The 22,564-nt window shown below is 50.3% G+C and overlaps 1 protein-coding gene across 1 annotated transcript; it reads right to left on the bottom strand.

The window, feature by feature from the left end:
- Positions 1 to 889: 889 nt before the first annotated feature.
- On the bottom strand, positions 890 to 21,030 carry LRRC75B (leucine rich repeat containing 75B). Its single transcript, XM_071572133.1, has 4 exons — positions 20,634 to 21,030; positions 15,865 to 15,993; positions 12,812 to 12,924; positions 890 to 2,115 (listed from the first exon to the last, which is right to left on the bottom strand). The coding sequence occupies exons 1-4, from the start codon at positions 20,889 to 20,891 to the stop codon at positions 1,593 to 1,595; spliced, it is 1,023 nt and encodes a 340-aa protein (XP_071428234.1). The 5' UTR covers positions 20,892 to 21,030; the 3' UTR covers positions 890 to 1,592.
- Positions 21,031 to 22,564: the final 1,534 nt, after the last annotated feature.

Here is a 22,564-nt window from a genome sequence, read left to right as displayed (position 1 = left end):
TAGTGGTGTTCTCCAGGGCTCAGTACTGGGGCCAGTTCTGTCTTAATGTCTTTATCGATTATCTGGCTGAGGGGATCGAGGGCACCCCCAGCAAGTTCACAGACACCAAGTTGGGTGGAAATGTTGATCTGCTGGAGGGCAGGAAGGCTCTGCAGAGGGATGTAGACAGACTGGATTAATGGGCTGACACCAGCTATGTGAGGACTTGACTTATTCGCTAAAGTCTTGATCAGTTTATTTCTATCAGCCTCTGGCAACATGAAGGGTGGCAACCTACCACAAATGAACACCCATGTTTCTCTTTGCTTAGAAGAATGAACCACTCTCATCCATGTGAATGGTACCTGATTCTCTCCCATGCTGCTCAGGCACTGCCTGAGGACTCCTGGTCCATATTCTTGCACTGTCTGGGCTGCTGGCTTGATTTGTGAACAACCCAGACTCTGAAGTGCTTCACACTCATGTCCAAGAGAACTCTTTATTATGTTTACATAGAGCATGAGCAATGTGGAAAACACTAGAATACTGCATCAGTGGTTTGGTTTTTGGACAGCACTGGAAATGGCGATGCAGCTGCTCACGTCATGGCTGTATTACGAGGTATGCACATGCCACCAGGAGCCAAAGCTTTGCGCTTTCCTTTGGGAAGTGCCCATCTCTGGCACGTTCCCTGCTTGCTCCTCTAGTGCCACAGTTAAGTGCTTAGCTGTCAGCTTTTCCTCAATTTCACTTGAAACTTGTAATTGTAGTACCTTGGAACTTGTCATTTTAGTACAAAAGCACAGTTTTTGAAACCAATCCTACTAATCCACAAGACCGTTCTCTCTCCCTTTCCTCCCCCCTCCTCCCATCCCATCCCATCCCAACTCATCCCATCCCCCATGCTCCCACCAACACATACCTCCTTCCCCTCCCTCTCACCCCGGTCACACAGCAAATATCCTGATGCTGCAGTTCCAAGCCATGTGTCCGCCCCAGCCTATGTGATCCAATGGTCTCTGACCAGGTCCCTTTGTTCAGACGTTCATACAAAACACACAATAGGAAAAAAACAAAACAAAAGGAGCCAGACACAAGAGGGAGACACACTGCCGGGCTCCAGCTCTGGCCCCTTCAACTAAGCTCCACAGCAGCTAGGCTCTTGGGCTACCTCCTTCCACACTCAAGGCTGCAGGTCCCAAGGTTTCCAAGGTGCATAGGAAAAGGAAGAAAGGAAGTAAACTACAAGCCTGTTTCTGTTTTAGGCTCCCCCCCATCCCTTTCCCTCAACCCAATGGCTGCTGGAGGATATTCTTGACTCCGACAGGTCTTTTCCCGTCTTCCAGTGAGACCCTGCCTGGGGACCAGGTTCACTGTAAGTCACTGGTTCCTCTCTGGAACGTGGGTGATGGGTTTGGCAGCGAGGGGAGGGAGTGGAGCACGTCGTGGCGGGACAACAGGCTTTTATCTCACAGCAGGTTGGGGGGAGATGTCAGGGAAGGCGAGAGAAAAGAGCCAAAGGAAGCCAGTTAAGCTGGCCTTCTGCTTGATGTTCATACTCAAAACTTCTCCTTGGGGTGGCTGCAGTGTGCCAGCGCTGGCCTGTGGTTCAGTCACCTCTCACAGCCCTGCTGAGAAAGAGCACGTGGCGAGGTGCTTCCGGCTGCTTCATCCTCTGGCTGGCTGCCCTCGTGCCCGCCGGCGATCTCAGAGTCGCAGTCAAGCGCCTCATAGATGGTAGGCAGCGTGGTCTGCTGGCTGAGCCGCTTGCGCAGGCCCACGAGCAGCGGCTGCGGCATGGAGGAGACGTCCACGTTGTTGCCGAGGTCAACCCAGGCCAGGCAAGGGAACTTGTTCATGTCCTTCATGGTGTCAGTCAGCTCCTTCATGGTGGCCCGTGTCAGCCGGTTGCCATTGAGGGAGAGGTGGGTGAGCTTGGGGAGCGCCCAGAGGAAGGGCAGCAGCAGGCGCACCATGTCATCGTTCAGCTCCGTGAAGCTCAGGTCCACAGAGGTGAGGTGGTCCCCGTTGTTCTGCAGGTAGTAGGCCATGCGGTGCACATCCCGCATGGTCAGGGGGATCCCCGACAAATCCATGGAGTCCTGGCTCACCTTCTTCTGCAGGCTGGTCTTCAGGCTAAAGATGGAAAAGGGGAGAGACATCATTAAGAGGAGCACTCCCAACCATCTCATCCAAGTGAGAGAGCACTTGGGACAGGGGAGAACTTGTAACAACATGGGCTAGAACATTAAGCAAAGGGTTAATAGAGCTCACAGGGCAAACAAGCATTTGCACCATATCTCAGGGCAGGCTGTCCTGGGGCTTTCCTGTGTATTCTCCGCACCTACACATCAGCTTTGCCAGAGCTGGCTAAACACAGGATGCTGAAGTGTCTTCCACTAGCAGATTTCAAAGGGTTTGTCTCTATGTGCATGTATTGTACAGACAATCATGCACAGAAAGCAAAAATAACCAAGGCAAGCAAACTTTCAAAGTGCATTGGTTTGCACTGTGTGGGGGCTGTTTGTGAGCAACTTCTCCAGGTGAATGTAAGGTCTGTCACACACCGACTGTGCTGCAAAGGAGAGTGGTGTTAAATGGCTGAGAAATGGATATTTTCTGAAGAAAACCCACAGGCAAAGAGCACTCCAGGAGTGTATTTACTGCATGTCCCTTTAAGCCTTCACAACCAGCACTTAGTCAGGGAGCAGCACCAGTGGCTGCCTATTTGGGTCTCTGTGGTCAGCAGATCATCTGGGATCTGCTGCAGCTGTGAAGGGGCAGAGAGGGAGGGCATAAGGGTGCTAAGAGATGGCTTCAGCCATTTCCTTTGCTGTTTGCCTGGCAAGTGGAGAGAGGATGAGGAGGTAGGCAAGCTGTACAGCAGGGAAAGCTGTGCTATGGGGCTGTTGGGTATGCAAAGGGAGCAGGGACTGTGGATTTGTGATGGTGGACTGTGGGTTTGTGATAGTGCTGTGAGAAGTGGGAGCTGTGGGACTACAGGAGCTGGCAGGGATACTTTGCAAAATTGAGTAGAAATGTGTCTTGGTGTAACACAGAAGAACCTAATCCCTTAGTGTAAATTAGGTTAGTCTCAATGCTCTTACAGACACACCAAGCTCTGAGGACACGGGAGCCCCAGTAGGACTCCCAGTTGTGCGCTCAGGGGGTCTGTAAGTGCCTTGCTGAGCTTGGGAGGATCAGGGTGGGTTAAGGATTAACCACCACTTCAAAAGTCCCCACTCTTCCTATCTGGCTCTCTGTAGTGTCCTGCACACCTGTGGCACAGCCAGTCCCTGAAAGCAATGGGGACATGGGGACATGCACTTTCTTCGGAGGAGGCTGCAGAACCGCAGGAGCTCCCATGGCAGGTGAGAATGTCCCTACGAGCCTCAGTACTGCCAGGCTCTTCCACAGGTGTGGAGAGGATGTGACGCTGCCCCTACAGCTTTGCTTCACACATGCAGTTCAGGGCATCCTGGAAATGTCAGCCCTTAATAATCCCCTATGAGCATGTGTTAACATGAATGAATAAAAGCGCACCAGTGCAGGCACCAGCGCTTCGTGGACACATTCAAGACTGGCAAACCCGTAGCTTTGCTTCCTCGTAAGGGCCTGAGGTGGAGAGACCTCATGGCCTGCTCTGTCAGTTCTCAAGCCCACAGATGCCTGCTCTGGGTTTAGTAGCACGTTCTCCAGGCTACTTCTGTGTCCTTGTGTTTCCCATGGGAATTCGCTGTGCCAGGCTGAGGCTGTAGCTGCAATCATGAATTTGAACTAATGAACTCTCACGGTGGAGAGGTAATAACAGCATGGATTAGATTGTATTCAGACCTAGAGTATTGTAAGTAAAATGCATTACTTACTAAATACTTACACTTAAGATGACTCACACTACTCAGTGGACCACAGGAGGGGTAAGGGGAGCAGTGCTTGGCTGTACTGTCACACAGCAGACACTGATGTCCCAGTGAACTGGTCTGAAAGCACACAAGGGAGGTCTCCACAAGGCCTCTGCTTGGAGATGGTATTTTGTATCTCTCCAGTATCAGGGCCCCAGAGATGAGACTGTGAAGAATTAATCCACCATATTGCATGTAGCAGTGGTGCAGTTCCTTTAGCTGCTGCAAAAGCAGTAGCAGTTGTGAACTGTGCATGCTGTGGTCTGGGTGAGCCTCCCTCTTCCTGCTAATCCAAGAGATCCTTGAGATCAGCCCAGGCTGCCTGGGAGCTGTATTTCTTTTAACTCGCTGGAAGAACAATGTGTAACATTTGGTATAGCTTGTCACTAACCATTGGCAGTGGTGTAGCACAATCTACCACAACAGAGGGTTCAACTTGTGTGAAATCTATCAGGGACCAGCCTCAAAGCTGGAAGTCTCAGGTTATCCCTTTAGCTGTGTTTAATATGGAGTACTTGTCATTCTAGCAAAACTGAGCATCAATGCACAGTGGAGGTGTGCATTCATATTGGTCAGGTTAAGCAGGGAGAAATGAAACTTCTGTGAGCCTCAGTGCACAGGGGAAACAGTCCTCTATATCCATAAGGGGCTGGTACAAGAGATACAGAAGCCTTCTCTGGCCTGTATGGGGTTAGAATACAACTTTGTTGGGGAATATGGAATAAACAAGCTTAGAAGCAAGCCTGTAACCACTTCAGTGATTATATTGTGTAAACACAGCCTGTGGCTCCTGGACATTTTCTTCCCCAGTGCTGTCAGGCCATGGCAGATCCTGGGGGATGTGGGACACAGAAAGGAGGCACAGGCACAGGGACACCTTCCCCAGCCCCAAGCCTGTCTCGGTCTGTGCAAAGCCTCCTCAGACCTTCCTTTCTGTAAAGCTCCAAGGCACAAGCCCAGTTTGGTGTGGGGATGGAACCAGGCTGGAGTGGGGACCGCTGGAGTGGGGACCACTGGAGGGCACGTCTGAGCCGGCCCCGCTCCTGCCGCCGGCCCTCAGCATTCAGGTGCCGTTTCGCTGCCGTGCCTGCAGCAGCAGCTTTCTTAGAAGGGGGCGGGTCTGGACGGACCCTTAAGAGTGCCTTGGCTCTGAGTGCAGACAGTGATAAGTGAGGGGAAATGTCTGAAAGACAAAAGCGGTGTGCTCGTCTGTCTCTGCCCGTTGAGCCTCCCCTCCTGTCGACTCCGTGCAGGGACTGCAGTAATAAGTCGCTGATCACGCTCTGACCAGAGCAGGTACCTTCTGCTGCTCTCCCCAGCCAATACCCCGAGGAGGCTTTAATCAAGCAGACAAATTATCTTCCCATAATTGATTCTCCAGACTGGACTGCTCTCGGCTGAATATGCTTAAACCCTCCTGTCCTGTGCCAGAGCCCGCCCCTCCACTCCTTGCTGGCTTGTTTTTCTTTCCTTTCCTGTGTTTTTGCTGCTTCCTTTTGCCCTCATTGCTGTACCTGCCAGGGTGACTCTGGGCGTCATGTCTCAGCACTGTGGGCTCCTCCTGTGTTTAAGTTGTTCTCTTGCCTATAAAAATGCCTCTTGTAGGGATGATGTGTCTGTAGGAGCCTCATCCTTGTGGACATAAGCCCCTGTGCTGCAGCCAGACCCTCAGCTCTCTGGTAAGTGCTGAAGCATGAGATCCAACACCCCACGCGTGCTGTGACCTCTGACAGCCGCCTCCTCCTCTCCTTGCTGTTTCTGTGCAGCTCCAAGAGGTGCAGCCGAGTACCATCCCTAGGGCAGGGCACGGGACAGCTGCCCACTCCTTCTCTATTGCTTTAAAGGTAAATGTATCTGCTGTCAGAAAACGGTCAGGGAGATGTGAGTAGATGCTTGACTCTGAATTATCTGACACTTGTTTTTTTCGGGTTCTTTGATCTCTTTTAAGCTCTATTTTTTAGGGGGTGTGAGGGGTGGGGGGCATGATACACAGGACACCAAGCTCTCAGTCAGTTGTTCAGCAGCTGAGAAAATGCCAGGCTTATTTCCAGGGAAATGGGTCATCTATTATCCCCTAATTTCTGCAAGTGAAATAGGCTTAAAGATTGGTTCAGCTGCAGGTGTTTTTTTCCCTTTGTGTGAGACAAAGCAGCTACTTAGAAACATGGCTCTTGATGCCCGTGGGACTTGAGCAGGGCTGCAGAACACTGGGGCTGGATTAACCTAATGCTACAACTGGTGCTCTGGGCGGATTTATAATTGTGGGGATTTGCATCTAACAAGGATCTGGCCTCTGGATGCAGGGAAGCAGACCCGTGTTTGAATTATCTGCAGCAAGCTTAGAGAGGAAACAAACCCCCACTCCCTCAGAGGCTGGAAAAATGGCTGCAAGTAAAAAAATCTGTGAACCTTTGAGCAAGAAACAAGGGCAGTCAGCAGCCTGTCCCCTACTGCCTGCCTGGGAATGCAGCATCATGCGAGCAAAGGTGCTGGCCCAGACTTCTGTTTATAGGGGACCAGCACCCTGCCTGCAACCCTTGTCCAGCCCTGCTGATGGATGAGAGCTCTCAGAGATGCATCTCTGCATTTCTCTTATGTGAAGTAAATTCTTCCTTGCATGTTCTTGACTCCCATCTGGCCTTTCTCCCATGGACATGCAGGCAGTGTTCCTTTCACTCTCACTGCCAATCATCCCTGCCCCAGTGCCAACTCTGCTCTTCAGTGGGCATTAGCCAGCAGTCCCCAGAGTGCACCACGAGCCTGGCCATGTGAGATCCACCCAGGATCAGTCCAGCCAGAGCAGGGGCCCAAGGGACCTGCAGGTGTCAGAAGAAACCCCCCTGCTCAGTGAGAAGTGTGGCCTGGGAAAGGGATGAAATAATCTTGTGTCTCCCCGGCTTTATTTTGGGATAAAAACCTTCTGCCTCCTGGGAACTCAGCTAGTATAAGCAAATTCAGAGCTGTCTTGAGGTGAAGTAATTAGGAGACCTGAAATTAATTGCTAATTGTTTGTCTCCAGGAGCTGTCCCAGGGGAACTAATCCTTAGGCCATCTTCCAGGTCCTTCTTTGAGTATTGAAGCTGCAGAATCAACACATTTTTTTATTAGTACTGAATCCCTTCAATTTCTTGCTCATCAGCTGAATTCTTTGGTGGCTGCAGGGAAGGGGTGTAATGGCTCTTGAGTGTTGCCCTGTTGGAACTTGCAGCAGTCACAGTGGTGTTTGCCTGTTGTTAGCTTTGTGGGGTTTGGAGGAGCTTGTTCAGCCCAGGAATGCTCAGGTTCCTGCAGTCCCAGCCTCATTTCCTTGTCTCCATGCTATGGAGAGAGACTGCGATGAGACAGTAAGAGTCAGACAGGCTTTCAGTAATGAGGGATGCCCACTATTTCTTGCCTATTTCTCTAGAGAATTACCAGCTTTCTCCCACTCCATCTCTTATTTTTACATTTAATTTGTCTCCAAATGTAAAACTTCCCTGATGCCAGAGACTCCCATTACTGTGCATCCCCTCTGTCATTAACAGGCACTGCCAGTAGTGCCTAATTAGCCATGAGTCAGGTATCTCTTGGCTGCTCTTCTTGCAGAGAACCTTGTGACAGGCATGTCTGGATGGCTTCCCTGCTTTCAGCAGTGATTTAGGGGATGGATTCAGAGCTTTTTAATTGCCTACTTAGCATAATCTGCTTGCTTGGCTTCCCTGTGGCACAGGGTGCTGCTGAGCAGGGCTGGCTTCAGCTGCCTCTAGTGCAACATGAAAAGGGAAAGAGAAACCTCAAAAGAAGTGACTAACCCAACCCGAGCTGATGTAAGGCTGGGCCTGGCACTGCTGTGCAGATGGAGCCAGTGCACAAATAGGCCAATTCCACGAGAAGTCCCTTGGTCACATCTCCATCCCTGTGCCCAAGCTCTTTTGATCAACTGTGGGGAGAGAAGGGAGTGCAAAGGTGGCCTTTCACCAAACCCCCTCCCTCTGCAGCTGGGGTGGGACATGGATATCTGCAGGTGTTGATGCAGCTGAGTGCCTCTCCTCCTCCTGGCTCTGCTGTCATCTTCACTTTGTCCTTGAAGGTGAGCTGGGAACCCTTGGCCTTCCTCTTCTTGCCACTTGCTCAGTCCAAGACCTTGGGTTGTTTCCCTTCATTATTTAGGCCTACCCTAGCAAAGCAGGTGATAATGCTGCCTCCTCACTGTAAATACCATGTATCGGCCTATGCCCTTGCCAGACCTTCAGCTCTGTCAGTCACAAAGGCACAAGGCCACTGCTGATTGCTTTTAACTACCATCTGCCACCCAGCCTCTGTTATTTCACTCCCTGTCTCTCTATCAAAGTCTCCTGCTTCTCCTGCCTGCCAGTCTTGGCCTTTTTCTTGACTGACAGGGTAATGTCAAGCTGCTGGATGACCCTTTCTGCCATCTCAGACAGCCTTTCCAAATACATCTGTCCCTTATTGCTGCTGGGAACCCTCAGCAGAGACAGTGTTTGGGATGGTCTGCACTGCAATATGAGGGCACAATTCCTGCCTCTCTCCACAACTCAATCACCAGCTCATGTCTGTCCAGTTGACATCTCTGTGAGCACCAGTTTCTTGGAAACGTGTGGAGCAGTTCTTGTACTCCTATATGGCTGTGACCATGTGGCTTTAGTTAACTGCCTGGTATTCTCTAACTTGGCTTCCTATTGCTAAAGCAGGAATGATGGTGCCTATTTACCCTGTTGCATAAGGGCGACATGAAGCTGTAGTTAATATTCCCCTCATGCCATGTGAAGGCTGGGATCTCATCTGCCAGAGCTGTCAGCCACAGCCCTGAGTGCTGTTTTCAAGGAAAAAAAAAAAAGATCCAAAGCCCTTCAGGGCTGTTTCCTTGAAGTCCTCTAGACACAAGTGCTTTCAGTGCATTTTAAAAGTGCATCTTATGCCGCAGTGTCTGGGCCATGCACATCAATAACAGAAATGGAGCAGTAAGCCCAAAAGGGACACTCTGTTCTCCACCCAGTTTTGGATTAGCCATGATGAAATTCACTCAGAAGAGCAAAGTAAAACCGTGGTGAAACTTGTGAAAAAGAAAGCCCATATGTATGTGGTTCGGGAGTTAACTCCATACACACAACTGCCTTTGCTCCCCCAGAACCAGGCACTGTGTGAAAAATCTGGAGGTTTTTTCCCCTGTGTTAAGAACCCCCGATTGTAAAGCCAGGGTTAATTTACTGCCTGCCTGTTTTGTGGATCTAGGTTTGATTCATCCCTTGCACTCAGGAAAGGAAATAGTTACACTGAAGTAGCCAGCTCTGGGGATGATGCAGGTGGAAGATACATTAAGGTGCCCTGACACTGCTTTGCCAAGACAACTCAGCTGTAATCCAGAGTTTCCTGATCACAGACTAGGCTGAGATCCAGCTCTCCAGACAAAGCCTGTCTTTACCTGATATCCTTCTCCCTCTCTGCTCTGAACTGCTCTGGCTCTCAAAAAGGAACACCCTCTGGTTCCAGCCCTGTTCGGAGGGCAGATCATCACAGTTTTCCTTAATTCAGCATTGAAGGAAAACTTCAAGTTTCTTCTGAAAACAAGAATTAATTATATCTAAAAATTCTGCACCTGTCAAAATTCCACAGATGTGGCACTGATAGCCTAAAAAGCCTATGTCTGTGCAGAGGAGCACTTCTTAATCCATTACTCTTTACGCTATAAACATCAATTTAATGAGAAAGCAGAGCTGGAGTTGTACTACATTCTAGGATGTATTAAGCTCATTAAGTGGGAGTGGTCTATACAACTGTAAAATGGTGCTAAAGCTGAATTCCCATTAGGATATAAGGGACTGAAAATTGTGCAGTAAAGTTATGCTGGTCCCTGCTGCAGAAATCTTACCCTCCAACTTTTAAAACCCCCAGAGTAAACTCCCAAGAGTTCACCTTCCCTGTTTGGTCAAGCAGCCAACCCAAGCAGGGGCAGGGCCAGTGGGGTGCAAGCTGTTGGCTGCAGACCCAAGACAGGATTTGGCAGGAAAGGAGAACTGAGCCCCTTCCTTTCAGTGTGACAAACTTGTCTGAGTATCACCTGGACAGCTGCAGTAGTCCCTTTGTCTGACTGCACAGCTGGGACACTGCAAACCCTTCACTGCACAAGGCAGACAGGCACTGTCAGGCACCCACAGGCACAGAGAGGGCAAACTGCCTCCCAGCTACACCTTTGCAGTTGAGTCAAGCATAGAGACCAGACACAGCCTGGATGGATCTCTCCCACTCACTCCAGCCCACTGAGCTGCAATAAGCTTTGTCTTTGGACAATTCTGTGTATTAAAACAGCAGTGCTTGAAGAAATGTATCTTACCCCTTTTGCTTTATCAGTTCATGGGTGGCTCAGGTTTGTACCTGCTGGGTGTGGGTCCCCCTGAGAGGAACTAGCAGATGGAGATGGGGAGTACCATCAGTTTGTTTGTGACCCACTGGTTTGCTATTTGGCAGTGGGGAGGAACATCTGGTGTGTGGGCTGACTCCAGTATTGCAGGTCCTTTTGCTCTCCCATACCACATCTGCATAACAGCCCAAATGTAATTAAAACCTGGCAGATGATCCAAGCTCTCTGTATGGCTGGGCCTGCTAATTATCTCCTGTATCCATCTAACATGCTGCCAGAAAGCAGAAATTGCATTTCTGAGGAGAACAAAGGAGTCCTGCATCAGCTCTCTGAAAGCCAGATGCCAAAGCTCAGAAGACTGCAAAAGTGAGAGAAGAATTAGTTTCCTGAATGTGAGCTCCATGCAGAGATTCCTCCCTGCTGTCCCAAAACCCCACTAGATTTTAGAAATTCCTCCAAAGCACTGCTGCTGCCCCATGCTTTTTACAGGGCCTTGATGGCAGGAAGGGTACAAGCCCAGGGTTTTGAGACAGACATTATAGTAAAATACTCCCACTAGCAGACAGAGAGAAGTGGAGAATTTGGACCATGTAAAAACAGCCTGGCTGAACAAACTCCCTCCAAATGTAGCAGCTATTTCTTGCCTTCCTGCTACTGACAACACCCACCTTCTTGCAGCAGCTTCGGATGCCAACTCTGCAGGCGTCTTTCGCTGCAAACTGCAAACACTTCATCTCCAGTCTTAAAAGAGGAAACTCTGCTGTTAAATATTTAATCAAAATTAATTTGTGCCTTATGTAACACCTTGTAACTGAGCCTCGTTTCCAGGTAAGGCCACCATTTTAGCCCTGTATTTCCCTCCATCACGCATTGCCTTGTCCTCTCCCTGCTCATGCTCACAGACATTCTGTACCTGACCAATACTTTGGGCCTGACCCTCTGTGTGGGATTTGGGTTCATGGGGCTCACAGCTCTTCCTCTGGCCGCACAGACCTTGACTGCTGTTAGTAAGTGATGAGTTTGCAGCAGTCTGCAGTCCTCTGCTGTCCCCAGCCTGTGCAATCACAGGGAACACTTCCAGTTTCATTCTTCATCTTGGAGTCCAACAATTAAACCAAGTTTGTTCTGCCTGCAAGCAGGAGTATGGAGCCCAAGGGCTGAGATAGCAGCAGCAGAGAGGGATTCTTCACTTGGAAAACAAGAATAATGCGGGTTTCAGTAAAAGGGAGGTTGGAAAGAAATGGAGTTCTATAGGGGTCTCCCTGTCTCCCACACTACTTTAAGCCTATCTTGGGAGAGGACAGGGCTGAGGTCAGACCTGCTGTCTATAGCCTACATTTCCAGTGCTCTGCAGGATCCTGTAGGGAAAACATCATCTTACTGAGCAGGTCAGGGAAAGGACTCTCAGCTCTGGAAGCTCAGTCTTGTTCTGTGCAGTGGTTCCTACCTGCAGAGCAGCACAGACAGTCCTGCCCTATGGGTGTGGGAAGGAGAGCATTTGGAGTGCTTGGATTTGGTGGTAAAGTGGAGCTCAGGTATGTGAGGCAGATGGTCCAGAAATCATGGTATTTGGGATTTTATTCCTTAAGATGTACTGGGGATCTGCCAGTGAGTCAGAATGAAAGGTACGATGGAAATGTCAATTCCTATGAGGGATTTTAAGTTGCTGGCACACACATCAAAGACTAAAAGTCTCAGAAAAGCCCAGGGCCTTTCTCAGAGTGCTGCTGATTTTGCATTTCTTTTTATCCAGTCCTGCATTTATTCCTGTGAAACTAATGGGGCTGACATGGGCTCTTTTCTTAGTCACTTCTTTATCTTCTCTTCAGCATTGGTTATCTGTGTCACAGGAAAAGGGTTTGCTCAAAGAAGATGAGAACATGGGGATTGCTCTTTATCTGGTTAGAAAAGCTAGCAAGTGTCAAGGAGGGAACAAGTGTAGGTGTCTGAATACCTGTCTAGTAGTGGAAAGCAGCTGCCATCCAGTAGCTGTCAGTGGCCAATGTGCTTTGAGGTCCTGCGCCATCTCAGAGACCTCTTTGGGTGCTTGCAGAGAACTGGGAGCGGAGAAGGATGGTCAGATCTCTGCCAGCCACCCCAAAGTGAATTCCTACTGAATGGGGCGATCAGATTGTTGATGTGCCTCATAACAGGACACCTTTCCCACAGGCAGGGAAGTTTTACTGACAATAACAAGGACAAAGTGGGATGCAGAGCTCAGCTCAGCACATGGCTCAGCTCTGGCCATACTCCTGGGGCCAAACACCCTTCAGGAGGGTTGTCTGCTGTGCCATCAGTGGGACTGACCTTAGTGTGCTTTGGAGAGGGGGAGGAACTGTAAGACTACACAAAAAGGAATAAATGACAAACCAGCTCAAGGAAAGGGTGTTGGGGCTGACCCTGCTGGGGTTCTGTAAGAGAATGCACAGCAGCTGCCATGCACAGTTTTCAGTCCTGCCCTTCCCTGAGAAGGGCAGTGGTAGCACACTGGGATGGTGCTTGGCTGCAGCATGGTTTGTCAAGGCAGATCCCACTCCATGCCTATCCACGCTGTCCCTGCCAGGCTCCTTACCACACTTGGGACTTCCTCCGGGGCATGCCATGCCGGTGCCATTTGGAGTGGGGTGTGAGGTGGTAAATCAGCTGCCTGCAGATCCTGTCAGAGGATTTCCAGGGGTCATATTCCTGAAAGCAAAGGGACAACTTAGACTCTGGCTGCACCATAGCAGAATATGAGGCAAGGGAGAGGGACAAGGAAGATGGGAAAGGAGCAAAGATGGTGTTGAAGCACAGGCATGTATATAAGAGAGGAGATAAAGGAAAGAGAAAGAGAGGATGAAAGAGGAATGGCAAAAAGGCCTGAGATGCCTCTGCCACATGTCAATTCCTCCTGAGGTGGAGGAGGAGCAGTAGGGACTCTACGCTACCAGGAAGGACCCTAGTCCAGCCACCATGTTCCTGCCCAGAGAGGGGTCACAATTTCACACCCTGCCCAGGAGCAAGTGGAGCTCAGAAGAGGAGGTTATTTTCTAGAGCTGTGGCAGGGGCTGGCTCTGGGCCAGGCAATACCCAGGGAGGTAGAGGTGGCTGACAATGCCCTGTGTAGGCACCTCCTATTTACTTTTCTTCACCTGTCCCCAGCTGTGCAGATAAGCTGCCAACTCATTGCGTTGCAGGACAATGCTAAATTTCCCTAAGTGACTTTGTTGCCATGCTTCCCCAAACCGTGTCTTTGGACTGACTGTGTCTAATACCCTCATGCTGAAAGTTCAGTAGTTGGCACCCTTGCCCCATTCCCACAGTGCTTCTTGCTGGGAGAGATGCTCTTCCTGCAGCACTACCCTGACTCTGTGCCCTCCTGTGCTCTAGCTGGGAGATGGCAGGACAAGGAACTTTCCCCACAGTCCATCTTACTTCCTTGGAGTCCATTCTGCTCCTGGAGATTTGAGTGTAGGAGCTTCCAGTGCCAGCAGTTCCCTCCAGCCCCTGCAGTAACTTATCAGGAAAAGATGGCACCAAGATGGCTGGTGTTTATTTTTGCACATGTTCTCCACTGCAGTCTTTGAACAGAATCTCTTCCTCCAGTGAAGCAGAATGGCAAATGGGAGCTGCTGAAGGCTGGGACTTCTGCCCTCTCTATTGTATATTCCAAATGCTGACAGACACCTGCATTCCCATTCCTTAGCCCTCCAGCCACGGTGCAACATGTGCACTTAGGGATTTGATAGGTAAACACACAGTAAAGCTGTCAAGAAATACAGTGATTTATTCTTTATTGTGAGTGGTTAAAGCGCTACACTGGGGGCCAACAGCTGCGCTGTGACTTTCCTCAGCAGTCACAGAAACAGCTCAACTCCCCAGGGATGTGCTGTGCCAAGGGGAGAGGGATTCCAGCCTGAGCACCCCCTGGCCCCTATCCCAGCTTCCCCAGGAACCCACAGGGACTGGTCTATGCCCTTGGGATAGGTGCTTTGTTCTAGCCTGGCACTCTGCTGTCACCTACAACAGCAAACCTTTCCAAGCGGGTGCACGTGCAGACCAGGCTTCAGCTCAGCGGTTGGCACAATGCTCTGTGAGCGATTGTTGGCTCACACAACTGAGAATTACCCTCCTGTTCTTTCCCGTGTCCTCGCTGATTTAATTTCCACTGACAGACTGGGAATTGCACTCAGCCTGCTTGCCTGTAATTCAGTTACACCCACCAGATGCTCAGCCAGGGTCAGAGAGGGGACGTGGGCTGATAGTGTTTGTTCTGGAAAGGGAGCTGCAGGTACTGAATCCCTCCAACCACTTAGATAAACTCCTGTTGGCTTTGAGGGGCAGCTCAGGTGCTCAACGACTTCCTTAGAAATGGAGAAAATCACATCTATGTAGTGGTGCATGTGTCATGTGCAACTATAAGGCATGAAACTAGAGGGTGCATGAAACTATCCAGGTGTATAAAAATTGCAGTGTGTTATCTCCTGAGCACCTTGGCAAGCAGGGTAAGAAGTGGGGTAACATCCTCTTCTGCTGCTTGCCCTGAGGGGCACTGCACAGCATGGGGTTGGAGATGGTCTGGTAGAGCAGCTGCAGCTAAGGCCAAGTGAAGTATGGTTAAAATGCTACAACCCACCCCCTTCCCTCACATGCTTACAGAATTCACATGCTTTATAGAATTTGCAGAAAGATTACACTTGAAAAGACTTTTTTTTTTCAGGCTGTGTCTGAGCCTGATAATGATGATTAAACTTTGGCTAAATGTGGTTTGTCTATTGAGACCTGACTATTTAATTGTTATCAGAAAGTCTCAGGAGACATAGAACAAGGTTGGAAATGCCACTAATCTACACCAGGCATTCAGTGTATTCCCTGGGGTGCTGCTGCTTGCTCTGAGCTGTGTGTATTTAATATCTCTCTTTGAATAAAGAAATTTACTCTATTTCTCTCCTTATAAAACAAACATGACACTTGCCAAGCCTGAGGAGCAAATGGATACATTGCAAATCCAAGTGTCTGTGGTGGCAAAGGGAAACAGAAATAGATGCTAGTGTTGCAGTGGGACTGTGGCATCTGTGAGGTTTGTCTGCACTCAGCCTTGCCTTTCTGTCTCTGCTCTCTTCATTCTCTGAAGGAAAGTGCTGGAGCAGCGCAGGGGTAATTGTGCATGTAACACATTTACTTCTTGAACCCTGAGTTGCAATATATTCCTATAGCACCATTCTTTATTGGGAGATCTGGGAGGTTATAGGGATAAGAAATGCTAGGTTAGGGTAGTTACACATGGCAAAGGGCCTGGGAAAAGAGAAGTGGATTTTCTGCAGAGATCTCTGCTCTCCTCTGCAGCCCCCCAGAAGCTCCTTTGAGCCCCTGTGATGCCAGTGAATATGGCACTGTACCCTCTCACCAAGTTTTATGGGCACAAAAAGTAATTTCCTGATTTCTGTGCATAGAACCACACCCTCTTTCAGCTGCATTCATGTTCTGAAGTAGTTTTAACTAATTTCTACACAAAATCTATATGCTGCCAATCTCAGGGCATCCACTGGATGTTTCTGAGGGATTGCAGGGCCCCACCCAGCACCAGCCTCAGGGCTCTGCATCAGTGCCATGTCCCAAATTTCACTAAGCTGAGGGAGCATTCACCTTTTTGGGACACTGCAGATCTCTAGCGAGGCTCATCAGCAAGTCATGGGAGATGGGATCCACCAAGTTGAGGAAAGTTGCATTTTTGTACAGCACTTCATTGAGGAATGTTCCTTCCAGTCCCAGGTCCTACAAGAAAAACAGACAGTCCCATACATGTGTTTCCTCAGATCTATAACCATGAGGTATTTTGAAACCAGAAGGCAAATCTGATGAGGTGCCAGGTGGATGCTCAGTACAGGAAATTATCCAGCGGAGGTGAAGCAGCTCTGTCTGACCCAGCATTGCTGTGCTGGGGGATGCAGACAGCCAGAGAGCTCAATAAGATGCAGTGTTAATATGAGCTAGTCAGCCTAAGGGCTGACCACCTTATTTCCACCTATCACAGGAAGGTGAGAAATCTTATCATTTTCAGGCTGGCTGGAGCCCAGAGAGAATTAGTTTTAGAGGAACACAGCTTTGTCAGCCTCTATGTGTGAATCTGCTGAAGAAACTGAGCAGGAAGTCTAGCTCTAAAGCTGCTTCTCCAATCTCAGCTTTTCTGGAAGAATCCAACCTTTCTCAGGTATTTAGATGCTGCCATACGCCCTGGTGGTGGCTGGCTGAGCAGAAGTGCTGCCCATCCCCATGAGTTTAGCTGTGCTGTGAATTTCTCGGCAAGCACTAAGCACTGGCAGTTATTGTCTTTTGGATGTAATGGTACATTTAGAGATGCCTTTACACCTCAGTCATAGGGACTCCCCACCTTCCATTGTGTGAGTTAAGGGCACATCTGTGGTCCATGCAACTTCTTGCCTGGACCAGAGTACAGGGCACTTTTGGAAGAAACCTCAGCAGCTCTAGGAACAAAAAGCCTCCCCAGGAATCAGATGGGTGATACTGCAAGGAACTAAGCTGTTTCTTGCTAAGAGGAAGGCAATGAGCTAATATATGACACAGTTACTACAATCAGAGGTCCCATAAAGCAGTTAATAACCAAAAAACAGTCCAGGAAAGGGAGATCACATACACAGAAATCACACAGGGAGAAAAAATACCTCAGGAGTAGAAATGTAGAACAAAAAAACCCTCCCTAATAGGGATAGTGCTGCGTTTGATCCAGTTGACAAGGAGGGCTTAGCTGAGGGAGGAAACAAGTCTTATCCCCACTCTGTATGCTGCTGCCTGGAGAAATGAATAAGCAAATGGGTGCCCCATATGTTCACACTGCTCTCCTGAGCGTGTGCTTCAGGCACCACCCAGTGACTGAGAGCTAAAAAAAAAAAGGGAGAGAGAGTGGGGAAAAAAAGCTGGATGTACACACATACATCACCAACAGGGATGGAGCCATAGCTGGCAGAGGTGTGGGATCTTAAACTCTAAGCACCAGTCTAAGTCAGTGCTGTATCCTGCTCTGGATATGTCTGGATTGAGCAGAAAGCACAATACCAGAGACCCTGCTTACAGATCTGGTGGAGAAAGGGAGAATAAATCAAATGCTTTACAGTCCCATCACTGTGTGTACACGGATGATACCCATTAGCAACCAAGCAGCCCAAGAAGTGGATCAGCCCTGAAGGACAGACAGCCACAGCTGGATATGGGCCAGGAGCATACCAAGGCATCATGCCAGTGTCTCCCTTAACCATAAGGCTTCAGGGAAATGGAGCCTCCTACGCCAAGTGTAATATGCACAGATGAAGAAATCTGCCGTGAGGACAGCATGGCTGGGCATGCAGCAGTGGATGTCAGACAAGTAATTAAAGTCCCCCAGTTGGAGCTGTACCATTAGGATGAATCTGCATTCCCATTATAAATCCTGCCTGCGAGCGTTTTGTAAGTAATATAGCTGTAAATATTCACTTCACATTGATATTCCATAAATTCTTAGCTCAAAGGCATTTTCTGGTTCATCTTACTTATTTCCCTTTCTCCCTCCCTCTCTCTCTCATTTCTCGGAAAATTTTGTACCACTACAGGGTGGCTGCAGACAACAGAACATTAAAAGTCTTGTCAGTTCAGCTGGCTTAGTGCTGTTATCTTAAAAATGACACTTGACCATTGTCTCAGCACAGGGAAAACAGATCACACCAGACTTTTTGCAGGTGTAAGCCTAATGTCCCTCCTGGTTTCAGCTGAGTGATGCCCACTTAGATCAGCAGGAAAGCTGGTCTGGCTTCTGCAGGTGGGCATTTCTGGGGCTGGTAAGATGATGTGCAATGGATCTGTCCTAGTGACTATGTACAAAGCACATGTACACCTGTGGTTTGCAGTTTTCCCTGTGCAGCCTTCTAAAATGCTGGGATCTTGCATCTCCATTACTGGATCTGCTTCTGCCTGGTTTGCTTGGTTTACTTTATCACACCCTCTCAATATCCTAGGAGTAGTCCAAAGCCCTTTGGTGTCTGCAGGACACAGGTCAAAAACCACTGGCAGATACACTCCATCTGCAGGGCTGGGCAAGGTGTGTGTGTGCTGGGAGCAGGAGGAGGCACATCAGGAGCCTGTGTCCTCCAGCCTGGCTGAGCGTGTCTGCTCTCCTGAGGAGGCTGTGATTCTGGCCCCACCATTTCCCTGCCTTCTCTAGGGTATTTGCACCCTGGCCCATGGCACAGTGGTGAGATGTGGTGTTAAATATCCTTCCCATCCACTAGAGTGAACGAGCTATCTCTCTTTTTACAGGTAACAAACAGACCCTCACCTGGGACACACTAATCCGTGACCCCCGAGAGCGCGTTACTGCCAAGGTAAGGAAGGTCATGCTGGGGACTGAGCTAAGGGGTGAATTCAGTTGTGGGGTGAGGAAGATTTGTAAATGAGAAAAATGACAAAAAGGGTTGATCTGAAACTGACACTGGCCATGTGAGGACTGGTTGTCATTACAGGACCCCAGACTGGGTGACAGGTGTGCTCAGCTGCACATGGTGGTGGTGCAGCCCTCTGTCTCTGAAACCTCTGAGCACTCAATGAACTGGAGGCACTGGGATACTGCTGGATGTGTTACCATCTTACTTGGTGAGGAAGGTTATGTTGTCACTACAGGAGGCACTTCCCACTGCTCTGCCAAGACAGTCACTGTTTTGACATTGACATGCAGAGATGAGGACCAGGAATTAGACAGGGAACTGGAAAGGCAGTGGGCAAAATGCGAGTGTTCAGGACATGGTAATTCTCAGCACAGACATGGGGAAGCCAAGTGTTTAACTGATCTTGAAAGAAGCTTAGAAATGACCCTCCATTCCATACGGCCCTGTGACAGCATTCAAACCTGACTGTTCACAGATGGACCTTCTGGAGACCTCCAAGGTCTGTGGAGGGATTCAGTGCTTCAGTCTCAAGGAGAGGTGCGGAGTGCTATAGAAGATGACATTCTGTAGTTCTGGCCTCTGGCATACCCTACAAAAGTCTGTTCATGTTACATTGCCATGTCCATGAAGTGAGTGGTTGCCTGTCTTTTTAACCATATTCTTCTAACAGTGCCTTTCCAAAACTGCCATTGAAATCTCATTCAACCCTTGTCTGCCATACTGGTGCACACATAGAGGCTTTCTGCTGAGGGCTGATCTGTCCACACGTGTAGCAAGAAGAGTGTTTGTGGTGCTGGTAATAATCCATATGAACGCTAAGGCAGTGGGCAGGAAAAGCAGAGATGTAAATTTTGGTCCTGTAAATTCTTATTTGTGAGTGCGCAACTTGCTGGTAGCCCAGGGCACTGACCACTGTTGTTGGATGTGTTGTAAAAGCCAGGACATGCAGGACAGAGACAGGGCTGTTAAAGCAGCTTCCTACAGCTGGTACAATGGTGCACAAGCTTCCAAGTGAGCCAGGACCTGTCTACCATACTCACTCAAAGGTTACTTGCTACTAAGATGAGCAATGTGTGTTCCCAAGAAGAAAATAATTATCTAATGAAGCAACATGATAAACTAAGAGCTGTTGGTGTTTCATGTCCAAATCAGAAGTACGATTTGCCCCTGGGCTACCAATTGCAGAGTTGCCTGCAGTTTGGGGCAGCTGAGTTTGCCTGGAAAGTGATGGTAGCAGTGAGTGATGGAGGAGATGGCTCTGTTCCAGGAGCAGGGCTCTGTCCTCAGCATCAGTTTGGCACCACGCTGTCTGCACACTGGCTTTTCTGTTCCTGAATGGCGGCAGACAGAAACATGCTCCCACTGATACACTGACCCCTTTACCTCTCCTTTCAGCCTAGACTCACTCACAGGTCCTCTCCAAAACCATTTTGGGTTCTCCCAAAGACAGATCTCAGCCAGCTTGGCTGGGTAGACATAATGGGATATGGTGGCAGTTGGACGGCAGTGGCTTTTATTGTGGGGGGCATCACTCCTGAGCACACCCAGGGGCTGGCACAGAGAAGTGTGGATGGGGACAACCCAGGCTCGGATGCCCCTTTTCCTGCATGCAGCACAGCCCTCCCTCCAGCTCCGTCCCAACTTCTCTCTCTGCCCCCGGCAGCCGGGCAGGGTGCCCCTCGCCCAGGCTGGGTGTCGGGGAGGTGTCGGGGAGCCAGGCGGGTGTCGCCTGCCGCGACAGGGACCGAGCTCGGCGGCTCCCGCCCCGCCGGGGCTCGGAGCGGAGAAAGGCAGCACAAAGAGCCCGGCCCGGCCCGCCCCGCCAAGGGGAGCTGCAAAGCCCTGCGGCCGAGGAAGGAGCTGGAGAAGCGCGGCTCCCTCCCCGCTGCACCCCCGGCCCCGCACCGCCCTTTGTGCCTGCCCTGCCCTGCCCTGCCCCGCTCGCCGCCCCGACCCGCCCCGCCGCATCCCCGCAGCAGGTACCTTCCTCAGCAGGCGAAGGATGTGCACGGCGTGCTCCCGCTTGTGCTCCCGGATGGTGGCCTGGATCTCCCGCAGCCACCCCACCCGCCGCACGTAGGGCGCGGGCGAGGCTTTCCGCAGCACCCCGGGCAGCTTCTGCGGGTGGAGCAGCAGGGACGAGAGGTGGAAGTCGCCCCGGCCGCCCTCCAGCCTGCCGGGGCAGGACTCCTCGGCGCTCTCCTCGTCCAGGCTGCTCTGCCGGCTCAGCCGGGAGCCCATGGCCGCGTTCCGGCCGCGCCGCGCTCGGGACCGGACGGGCACGGGGCTGCGGGCCGGGGGAGGCGCCGCGGGAGGCGGTGGGGCCGGTTCGCCCCGCCCGGCCGGCCCCGCCCCGGCCCCCCGCGCTCCCCGCCGCTGGATCCCGGCGTTCCCGCTGGAACAATACCCCGCGGGTCTGGTACAGCCGGGGTGCCTGGGCAGCCCCGCTGCCGCTGCTCCCGGAGCCGCCTCCGCCTCTCGGGGTTGTTCTGTCGTGAGATGCTTGGTGGAGAAGACAAAGAGGGAAGCGGATGCTGCCGGGACCGCTGCTTCCAGCCAGGCATTTTGGGGAGCTTCTATTTCATTCCTGGACGAACTCTTTGAACACTGAAAAAGGTTGTATAGATTAACAGTGGTTCAAAACACGCCATCTGGCAGGGACTGCTTCTGTGAGCTGTGTTTTCTAGCAGTCTGTTGTTGGACCCAGAGGAGGTGTTTTTGTAAATCTAGAAAGTGGCGGGAATTTTGCCCACCACCCATCATCTGCAACTGAGTACGATGCTGGCACCGTTCCTTACCTGCTGTGGGTAGAAGTGTTTTCCTTGTATGCATTCTTCCCTCCTCCAGCAGTGCACAGCAAATTTAGCACATGCTTTTCCTCAGACAAAATCACTGCCATCCTACAGGATGGCAAAAACAAAGCCTACATCCCATCTCCAGCCACCGAGATTTTGCAGGCAGCTCAGTCATGTTCCCAGTATAACCAGTGGCTCAGCCTGACCTACTTTTTGGAGCTGGAGCCATAAGCTTACTTTCCTTCAGGACTCACACCCCATTGAGCCCAGGGGCATATGATGGACCGTGAGCCCTGCACACAGAGCAGGGGTGTCTGGTAGCTGTGATGTGAGGGCACACAGCTGTGGGAGCAACTGGGCTTCTCACTGCCTTGTGCATCCGTTAGATAAAGTATCATCTGATGCATCTGTAGAAGAATCTGTTGTTGTGGCCATTGGGTCCTCACTTTGGGAGAATGAGGATGGCCATGGCTCTTTGCCATACAGAGGCAGCAAGGATCATTTTCTTTCTGAACTTTCCTCCAATCTGTCACTGGGGATAGAGATGTGGGAGCTTTGCATCACTGCAGCCTCTTTCAAATACTCTGTGCATGACCTCTGTCTGAATTGAAGAGACAAAGACAAAAAGGGGCTGGAATCTAAAGCAGTCTGCTTAATGCATTAATTTTGTCACAGTGTTTGCACAGCTCTCTAACCATGATAGGCCAAATTCTGATGGCCATTCTCAGAATTTTACTCTGCATTTTATCGGACAAAAGCCATGACTGTCCATCTCCCTGTTAGTCCCCTCCCTTCTCTATCTAAACACCTGCATGAGGGAAATCAGCATCAACAGATCTTGAGATATTGCTGAGGCCGTCTCAAGCTAATCCCATTTGGAGGGAGTAGATGCTGAGTAAGGACTTCAGGATCTGGTCAGAGAGCTTTGAGAGAGGCTGGGTCAGGAGAAAATCATTCATGTGAAGTGCAGCACTTTCCTGCAGGAGTGTCCCTGGGAGCAAAGGGAAGGACAAAAGCTGTGGCAGAGATGGGTAAAGGTGTCAATGCAGGTGAACGTGGTGGCCTTTCCTTGCTGTCTGACAGCGCAAACCTCTGCTTCTGCTCTGCGAGTGCCACTGA

This window comes from Pithys albifrons, chromosome 17 (assembly GCF_047495875.1).
Source record: "Pithys albifrons albifrons isolate INPA30051 chromosome 17, PitAlb_v1, whole genome shotgun sequence".
In the NCBI taxonomy this organism is placed as follows: domain Eukaryota; kingdom Metazoa; phylum Chordata; class Aves; order Passeriformes; family Thamnophilidae; genus Pithys; species Pithys albifrons.
Note: the sequence above shows the minus strand (reverse complement) of the source record. Positions and strands in the feature narration are given on the sequence as shown.